This window comes from Patiria miniata, unplaced genomic scaffold (genome assembly GCF_015706575.1).
Source record: "Patiria miniata isolate m_02_andy unplaced genomic scaffold, ASM1570657v1 HiC_scaffold_9, whole genome shotgun sequence".
NCBI lineage: Eukaryota > Metazoa > Echinodermata > Asteroidea > Valvatida > Asterinidae > Patiria > Patiria miniata.
Genome location: NW_024037076.1, coordinates 11,037,031 through 11,047,944, shown reverse-complemented (window position 1 = coordinate 11,047,944; position 10,914 = coordinate 11,037,031). Strand labels below are relative to the sequence as shown.

The following is a 10,914-nucleotide window of genomic DNA, read 5'->3' as shown; positions in this document are numbered from 1 at the left end:
ATTGAACATACACCGTTCTGAGAGAGGGATAGTAAAAATTTATTAAGGAATCTTTGTAATCTATCGGAAGAAAAAAAAGCTTTCAGTAGTCTAGTTTCATGCTTTTGCTTTTTAAATTGTTAGTTTTGCTGGTTCCAGCCTCAAGTCCGCTTTGCACGGACTCACTGACTCACTGTGACTTGTAAGTCGGGCAGTGCCATCATAAAGGATTACCCCTAATGTCAATGAATCAGCCAAATCTGCCCCATTGTGTACAAAAGATGCATAAATTGAGCCCTGATCTGAAGCAATTGAATGTAATGGTGTGGCCTCTGGGACCAGCTTTTCAAGGCTTGCTGTGTTGTGCATATTGTTATCCTAATATTTGTTCAGCCAATGCTTGTTTAGTGGACACAATATATGGACCTAATCCCTGTGAAGATCAAGTTAAAAGAATGACCAGTTTCTGACTTTTGCAGAAAGGCTACTTTTGAAACGATTGAAAAAATGTGACTGTCAATAATTCACTTGTCGTTTAATATGAAGTAAACTATATCAGTAATAATCAAACATGGCGATGGCAACTAACACTTCACGTACTTTTTAATCGAATATTTTAAATGTTGTATACTAAAAAAACAAGCACATGTTGTTAGTACATTTTGTAGTACCATGTAAGATATAAGTGTTATCAGTAATAATTACAATGGCGAGTGAAAACTTAAAAAGTGATCTATTGAACATTTATACAATTTGTAAGCTGTATTCTAGTTAATCAAAAAAATGTACTCTCATAATTGTATTATTCAGTCCTCAATATGTTTACTCAGAAAGACAATTTATGTAATTTACCTGAGAAAAGTTACTTCGCTGGATTTGTACTTCAACTATGTTTCATAAAATAAAACCATTTGTTGCTAGAATAATGTTTTCTGAGTATACAACATTTAAAAAATTCGATTAAAAAGTACGTGAAGTGTTAGTTGCCATCGCCATGTTTGATTATTACTGATATAATTTTAAACTATAATCAAACATGGCGATGGCAACTAACACTTCACGTACTTTTTAATCGAATATTTTAAATGCTGTATACTCAGAAAACAAACACATGTTGTTAGTACATTTTGTAGTACCATGTAAGATACAGGTGTTATCAGTAATACTTACGACAATGGCGAGTGAAAACTTAAAGCGATCTATTGAACATTTATACAATTTGTAAACTGTATTCTAGTTAATCAAAAAAATGTACTCTCATAATTGTATTAGTCAGTCCTCAATATGTTTACTCAGAAAGACAATTTATGTAATTTACCTGAGAAAAGTGACTTTGCTAGATTTGTATTTCAACTATGTTTCATAAAATAAAACCATTTGTTGCTAAAATAAAATCATCTGAAAAAGATCAGCAAACCTTTATTTATCTAAGCAGTGACATTACAGCTGTAAAGGCTGGAGATATCAGTTTCCAAAAATATTTAAAATTACATTGATTAGCTCAAGGGTTCAAATTTATTATTACAAAATACAACTACGAAGTAGAGATTCGTGCTGGTTGGATTACAAACGCTGAGTGATCCGGAAGACAACAATTTCATGAGATACTACCGATTGAAAAGATCAGTAAATTTAACAAATTCGTTTCTTGGAAACCTTTAATAGTTCAATATTACGGCATTATTACTATGAAAACACCCAGAAACGTATCGCCATTACACAAAACATAACGTTATAATGATGAAAGATGAAAAATGTGGCAAAATGGCTTCACCAAGGCTTTCCTCGCCCAGTTGGGGTCAAGATGCAAATTTGGGTCAACGATATTATCACTTTTAATTTATAACCAGTGACAATATTAACGTGCCGTTTTGGTTAACACCATGTGGTAATAACTTCTGCTTAGAAGATGTTTAGTTCTGAAAAGAACTTTTCCTGCTGATTTTCAACTTTCGCTAAGTAGCTTTTGTTCTGATAACTTGACAAATCTGCCATTGTCAAACACTTTGCTGATTTGGATCATGTCGTTGATTGGGAACAAGTGGAAATCATAGCTCCAGAGAAACATTGGTACACCCGTCGTGTCGGAGAAGCTATTGAGATCCACAAACAGACACTGTACCACAAGATATCGGCTATTTCATAAGCAACATATGGCATTCAATAATACCAAGTTGCAACTCTCATAGCTCACAGCCAACTGACACACCTGAGCGAGCAGGGCACTCAGCTCATCCCAGTTCAACATAATGCCCAGGGCTCACAGCCAACTGACACGAGCGAGCAGGGCATCCCTCTCTAACACAATGCCCAACAGACAACCAATCAGAATCCACCTATACAAGCACTCCAAATCCTTACCAAGCCTACTTAAGGAGTAACATCTTCCACTCTAGTCTCCTGACGATAGAGCAGGCTAGTCGAAACGTTGAAACCAAAGACAAATTCTGTTAGAACTTGAAACAAGACTGTTCTTATCAGAAAAAAACTACTTAGCGAAAGTTGATTATAAGCAGGACAAGTTCTTTCTAGAACTAAATATCTTCTAAGCAGTAGTTATTACCACATGGCGTTACTGCAAGCCGAGACGATACCGATACTCCACCATGCAAAGTCTCAAATCTAATATTAACTTGATCTTAACCAGTGAATTGATGGTAAATGTACAACAAAATCTGTTTGTGTTTTAAAAAAGAAATAAAACGAAAAAACGTAGTTTGGAAATCACGTGATTAAAACGTGAACATTTGGTAAAAAAACCACCAAATTTCAAATTCAATACCAATAACAAAAAATGTTATTTTCTGATTTGTTTTATACTGGGTTGAATACAATTTCTGCCCTTTACCAGGCTTGCTCAGACTTGTTAATGAGGAGCTGCTAATAATAAGGATAAAGGTGAACGCAGAACCACAAACAGCAATCAGCCCATCCACCCATTATTTTTGTTTACACACCGGAACTACTTTGATTGGTATGGAATTTGAGGTTTGGTGTTTTTTTTTCCAAAATAATGTTCACGTTTTTATCTCGTGATTTCCAAACTACGTTTTCCAGTTTTATTAACACCTCCAATTTACCTATAAATCACATAAATAAAGTAACGCGATCCCCAAAGGTTATAGTAACTAGTGTAAATAACATTTTTAATAACCACTTACTCACCTTACGGAATAGCAGGTTTTCAACTCGTAAATGTGCTGTGTTTAAAATAGAAGATTATTTCGCTTTCGAAACACCAATATGTTTAACTTTGCAGGCACCGTAGAATCACTGGTGAAGATTACCTTATTCTCACTGAATAATCATCTATGCATGTAACTGCTGTATATAACGTGATTAATTGTTGTATATAACAGAATAGTATTTCTATTTTGAAACACAAATATATTTCGTTGTACAGTTATTATCAATTCACTGGTAAAGATCACGTTAATATTAGATTTGAGGCTTTGCATGGTGATGTATCGGTATCATTTCGGTTTGCAGTAACACCATGTGGTAATAACTACTGCTTAGAAGATATTTAGTTCTGGGAAGAACTTGTCCTGCTTATTATCAACTTTCGCTGAGTAGTTTTTTTCTGATAAGAACAGTCCTACCTTTAAGTTCTAACAGAACTTGTCTTTGGTCTCAACGTTTCGACTAGCCTTCTCTAGTCATCGTCAGGAGACTTAAGAGAGTTAGAGATGCTGCTCCTTAAGTAGGCTGTGTTAGGATTGGGAATGCTTGTATTGGTGTTAAGTGTTCAACAATGGCAGATTTGTCAAGTTCTAATCAGAAATTACAAAAACCACTTAGCGACAGTTGAAAATAAGCAGGACAAGTTCTTTTCAGAACTAAATATCTTCTAAGCAGTAGTTATTACCATATGGTGATACTGCAAACCGAAACGACACGTTAATGTTGTCACTGGTTATAAAATAATAGTGTTACTATCTTTGACTCAAATTTGCATCTTGACCCCAACTGGCGAAGAAAGCCTTGGTTAAGCCATTTTGCCACATTTTTCATCATTCATCATTAAAACGTTATGTTTTGTGTAATGGGGATACGCGTCTGGGTGTTTTCATAATAAATAATGCCGTAATATTGAACTATTTAAAGTTTCCAAAAAACGAATTTGCCAAACAAACAGCAAAATCAAACACGAAACATTTGGTTATGTGCCAACCGTGACAACAGAGGACAGTGATATTGGAGCATGTGAACACATTGAAGGACATGCAAAGACTGGATAACAGTCATAATCAGAAAAACAATTGACATAGAAGTGTATATTATTGTATACAGCCAATAATAACTGAGTTTCAGAAAAAAAGTGCTGCCGATCCTTGAAAGTTGCTTACACAAACCGTTTCATGAATTGCATTAATTAATGACTATCCCACGAGGTTTGGAAATGGGATTGTAAGGATGCGGATTCATAACCAATAGCGTGACTATCATTCAGTTGCTTTTACTTATTCATATTTTCTCATCCTGGCGTTTATAGAGTACACTACCTTCATTTTCTCCATTGTTTTAATCATAATCATAACTGTTTTAAATCTAAATGTTTTATTTTAATTTCAACTGAGGATTTGTATTATTCTGATTTGTTGGGTTTTAGTCGTTATTCCTTTATATGTCTTATTTAATTTAATTGGATTATTGATGTTTTTATTGTTAATACTATTATATGTATATTGTTTTGTTTTTATTCAAATCATCTTACTGTTTTAAATACATTTTTGTAAAGGAACCAGGGCCCTTACGGAAAGCAGTTTTCTAACTGATGAAGCCACCCTGTATGAATATGACAGCAAATAAATAAATAAAATAAATAGGTTGGGTTCTGTGGTCCAATGGTTAGGATGTTTGACTCGACTTGCACCGTGTATGGGTTCGAATTCTGACAGTGAACATGGTTATTGTGCTCTTGAGCAAGGTACTTTACCATTATTGCTTCATCTTTCGGATGGGACGTAAAGCCGTAGGTCCCGTGTAACTGTGTAATTTTAACTGAGGATTCGTATTATTCTGATTTTTTTGGGGTTTAGTCATAATTCTTTGATATGTCTAATTTAATTTAATTGGATTGTTGATGTTTTGAATGTTAATGATATATGTATATTAATTTGTTTTTATTCAAATTATCTTACTGTTTTAATTACATTTATGAAAAGGAACCAGGGCGCTAACGGAAAGCAGTTTTCTAACTGATAAAGCCACCCTGTATGAATATGACAGCAAACAAATAAATACAATAAATAGGTGGGGTGTTGTGGTCCAATGGTTACGTTGTTCGACTTGTGTAGGCCTACCGTACATATGGGTTCGAATTCTGACGGTGAACATGGTTGTTACGCTCTTGAGCAAGGCAATTTACCATTTTTGCTTCGTCCTTCGGATGGGACGTAAAGCTGTATAGGTCCCATGCAATGCAGGTTCAAGAACCCAGCAACACTTATTGCTAAGAGAAGGGGTTTGCCCCGGTGTTTTTGGCAGTGGATGCAAATATGCGCCGTAGCACCTTGTAAACTCTTATAAAATTGAGTGGGGTAGCACTAAGTAAAATCGGGTTAGGGGTTATTACAGTCGGAAGACTTATTTGTGCAAAAGTCTATGGTGATATCTTCTTTGTGACCAATTATCGGTAATGTTATAGGTTTCCCCGGTTGCATCATACGCATTCCTTGTATCGATACTTTAATTTGTCCCCGGACACCGCCAAACTCAATTCTCAATTTGACTTTCAATATACCACCACTGGATTTCATTTAAGGTTTAGTATGATAATTCAAATTTTTAGCATGCAATGTCATCGTAAATTTGTGAAATTCGTTTCTTGCAGCAATTGGCATTAAATTTAAAAAGCAGATTTGTCTTTTGTCATTACATTTGGTTCTGGTGATTTAAAACGCTACAATTAGAAAATGTGCCCAATCTTTGGACTTATTCAAAGAATTATGCTCATTAATATCAGTAAAATTTCAACATTTATTCCTTTATGATAAATAAAGTAGTTGGATGCAAGTTTTGAATCTTCTTTCCTTTATTTCACATTTTACAATATACTCTTTTTTATGACATGGAAGTTGAGCATTCAGATCAAACAATTTCGTAATACTGTATTGCTCTCTAGTAGCCACCCTACTTCTGTGGTTTTATTAATTATTTCAAAGAGCAACACTGCAAAGGCGTTTGATCTTACATGTAATGCTTAATTTCAATGTCCAAAGGTTTCGTGATGAAGTCATCAAGTATCGAATGAAAAGCGATTTCAGTTGAATTTTGGCCGTGAAACTGAAACGCCTTATCCTTTACTTTCGGGGCTACCAGAAGGTCAACGTTAAGTGAATTCTTAAAGGAGACATAAGTTTGATATCAAAACGAACCCTACAATTCTTCCAAACGCTTTATGGGATGATTAAGAACCTAACATGAACGGATTTAATGTCAACATTTGAAAAACAACTACTAAGTGGAACTTTTTGCACTAAATGGATCAGCGTTCTCATTTCGTTACAATATTTAACCCTAAAAGGGACTTTTTTCCGCGATAGCCTTTAACAATTTTTTTTTTTTGCGACCCGAGCTTTTATGACTTTTTAGCCTCAAGCCTTGCGCATCTGTTGACACCAAAAACATTACAATCGGACCAGGGATTGTCGCGCAGCGAAACATTTTTCGTGAAAACTTAATTTTCCCATAATCTGTTGTGTACACAGACCAGAATTGCCATTCATACATATGAATAATTAATTAGCCATAATTCCAAACCCCTTAATTTGACCTTTGGTCATGAAATTTCTTGGGTATGTTCATGAAGAGTCTGTTGCTCTATGCATGTACCGAGTTTCAACATTTTTCGTCACTAGATGGCCGTAATCTTAGCCCCCCCCCCCCCCCCCCCCCCAGGCTGAGAGATGGTCAAAATAACACGGCCTCTTTAGGGTTAAGACATTGCCTCACCAGGCAATATTTTTGATTTAGGGCAAAAGGCCATTTGACTTGCACTTCCTGTGTTACCGGAATTGCCATGAAAATTGAATTTAATTCGAAAACGAAACCATGTCGCTACAAACAAATAAATATAGCAGTGTTAGGTGAATAATACCGAACACAAAAAACAGCATGACGTCGTCAAATGATCATCTAAACGCACACCCTTTTAGCAGAACATCACGAAGACATTAAAATATCGTTGGAACTGCAAACAATTATTACATTTGTCGAAAGTTACTGTAATAAATCCACCGTCTGGGCAGTATTAGCATTGCGTGTGTGGTAGGTCCGTCCTACACTTAAGATCATGCACTGACACAAACAAACTAATTAAACTGAAGATATAAACAAGTTCTCATGATCTCACATCAATCACTTTAGATTTAATTAAATGTCAACAGATTGAGTTGCAATTCAAGACAGTACATTTCCTGATTAACTAACTCTAAATGTCTAAGTTAAAATTCAAATTACAAGTATTTCAAATTCCCAGAGTGTTCAGGAGGAGGACCTCGTCACTGTTGTCCTCCTTACACAACACACAGAGGAGTCGCTTGTAAATGCATGTTCGAATGGTGGTCGCACGTGCAAAATAGGCACACGCTCGTGAATGTCACATGAAACCAAAGAGTGACACGGAGCGAGAAACGAACTCAAAATAACTCGCTCGAATAATGTAAAATTCTCACAAAGACTCATCAGAATCATTTAAATAATGTCACCTATCATACAATGATAGTCGAGAGTGAGAAAATGATCCACCATCATCTTAAAAGTGTGACGAAAGGCCGACGAAAAGCCAGTCACATCTCAACAACATGGCGACCCACAACATTCAAGACACCGACAACAGTTTGTGCACATGCGCCACGAACTATAGCAACAAGATCCAAAACCTTCTCAAACGGGTCTCAATATTACAACGCCTAGTTTTAAAACAAACATGAAGTACATTGTATTTCATTAAACTATACTCAATGATCCATTTTTAACAGTGATAAAAATGCAATTACTTCAAAACAAGATCTAAAAGAATATGAAATCATATATGTACCTCTGTCATTTCTGTTTTAGCCTCTGAAGAAGAACTTGCTAGTTTGCAACGTCAGGCCACATTAATTTTAAGATAATCATATACTTCTAAGATAATTCGAACAATTATGTTTTCACGTATTAATACACTGTGGACTGTCGGGGTCACATGCAAATGAAAGAATATGCGATGAGGGAACATCCCGTAATCCTACATTCCCAAACTCCTCCAGATATTCTTCGGATAACTGCAGATAACTCTGTCTGGTTTTAGAATCATGACGTTATCAGACTCAAACAAATTTTATGGATAATTTGAAAATGGTCTATAATTTTTTTTTTTAATCCTTATTATCATCCATGTTTTACAAGTTATTCTTGATCCAAACACTAATAATATCCGATTCAATGTTGACCTAATACTACTACTAACAATAAAATCTAATTCCTGTATAGCGACAAATCCGTCAAAATTGACGCTCAAGGCGCTTCCAAATGCTTCTAGGACTTTCAAATGCCGTGACGTCATCAAATCTGAAGTGAGGCGTTAAATAACACTTATAATTTCCACATTTGTACAATATGTTTTTCTTTCACGATGAACATGTATCCTCTCTTAAGTAAATCAGTATTGACTCTCCCATTTGTGACTGATGTTGTTATCAAACCGGAAATAACTTGTATAAGCATATAAAATGTATTCTGACATTTATTATACTTAAAAAAAAACCCAAAGAGTTTTACTGTAAAGGCTAAATTTCATGATCCTTTTTCTGTTCCGACATAAAAATATTCACAAATTTAATGGGCAGTGTCTCATGCAGTCGTTAAAACCAACGCAAATCTGTAGTATTTTGTAATAATGAATTTGAACCCTTAAGCTGATCAATGTAATTGTAAATATTTTTGAAAATTGATATTTTCAGCCTTTACAGCTGTAACGTCACTGCTTAGAGAAATAAACGTTTGCTGATCTTTTTTAGATGATTTTAGCAACAAATGGTATTATTTTATGAAACATAGTAGAAGTACAAATCTAGCAAATTAACCTTTCTTGGGTAAACTAGGCCTTACATAAATTGTTTTTCTGAGTATACGTATTGCAGACTGGATAATACAGTAATGAGAGTAATTTTTTTTTGATTAACTAGAAAACAGTTTACAAATTGTATACATTTTCAAGAAATCGCTTAAGTTTTCACTCGCCATTTTCATAATCATTACTGATAACACTTTTATCTTACATTGTACTACAAAATGTACTAACAACATGTGTTTGTTTTCTGAGTATTTAACATTGAAATATATTCAATACGTGAAGTGTTAGTTGTCATTGCCATGTTTGATTATTACTAGTACAGTTTACCTTCATATTAAACGACAAGTGAATTATTGACAGTCACATTTTTAACTGTGTCAAAAGTAGCCTTTCTGCAAAAGGCAGAAACAGTTCATTCTTTTATCTTGATCTTTACAGGGATTGGGTTCCTATATTGTGTCCACTAAAACATGCATTGGCTGAACAAATATTAGGATAATAATATGCACAACACGGCAAGCCTTGAAAAGCTGGTCCCAGAGGCCACAACATTACATTCAATTGCTTCAGCTCAGGGCTCGATTTATGCATCTTTTGTACACAACGGGGCAGATTTGGCTGATTCATTGACATTAGGGGTAATCCTATATGATAGCACTGCCCGACTTACAAGTGACGGTGAGTCAGTGACTCCATAAAGTACAAAGCGGACTGTAGGCTGAAACTCTGTGGAACCAGCAAAATTAACAATTAAACAAGCAAGAAACTAGACTACTGAAAGCTTTTCTTTCTTCCGATAGATTACAACGATTCCGATAGATTGCAAATCTTTACTATCCTTCTCTCAGAACGGCGTACGGTCCACATTCAATCTAACAGACACGAGAATTGCGATCCAAGCGGCCAGCGACGTCATCCTGTAAGACAAAAAAAAATGTAAATGGGTATGACGAGTTTCCACTAGGTTTTGTTTTTGCCTGATAATGTAAAACAATTGAGGTATGATATAAAAATACAAAAGTGTCAGGCTAAAACAACACAGATCAAGTTACTCAAAATACACTAAAAGCCATATACCATTTAATTTTTCCAAGGATGCATCAATTTGTGGTTTGCGAGCAAGCAATTTTGCACCTTTAAAGGCTCTATACTAATGTATATGAGTGATAAACAAAAACAAAAAAAGGGTCAGTTCCAAATCTCCCTTTTAAAATCGGCTTAATATGCTCCATGGCTCACAGAGGGAGGCTATAATTTTACTTCACCACGAGATATAGCTTTCAATAAATTAGGTATTTTAAAGGCATCTTTCACCATTAGTCAGGTGTTCGCAATTGACACTTTAGATGCATTTTGTTGGGTCTAATTAAATAATTTTACATCTAACATTTCTTTTTAATGCAATACGCCATAAATTTCAGAATAAAAATCACAGACTGTTCATACACTGGTTTATTAAGCACCTTCCCATCATGTGATAACAGCTGTGATTAATATCCAACATGCAAAATAATATAATAAATACGTTTGCATGGTCGAACATTGTCCTTTACTCGCAGCAGAAGCTGAATTGCGATTTAAAGGCGCGGCTACAACGTGGTCGATCCGAGGGCCTGTAAATGTGCCTTGGGCAGCCACCATACCACCCATGTGTTGTCTCGGGGCACAATCAGATCGAAAGTTTTTGATTTTGGCGCAGGGAGGAAAGGGGTGAACCCCTTCAAAAAAACCTTGTGCCACAGGACAGAATCAACGAACAACCACTGAAAATTGAAGGATTTGAACCCGTCGCCATATGAGGTGAGATCTACTAGGTGAGTCAGAATGATCTGGACCCAAGTTCACCAGTTTTTTGGGCAAATAGAATATATTGG

At 35.3% G+C, this 10,914-nt stretch overlaps 1 protein-coding gene across 1 annotated transcript in view; it reads right to left on the bottom strand.

The window, feature by feature from the left end:
- Positions 1 to 9,912: 9,912 nt before the first annotated feature.
- Positions 9,913 to 10,914, bottom strand: part of LOC119720470 — a 47,619-nt gene continuing 46,617 nt past the window's right edge. The window contains exon 51 of the mRNA XM_038190141.1: positions 9,913 to 9,957. Within this exon, the coding sequence (XP_038046069.1) occupies positions 9,913 to 9,957 (45 nt within the window). The remainder of the gene's footprint in view (positions 9,958 to 10,914) is intronic.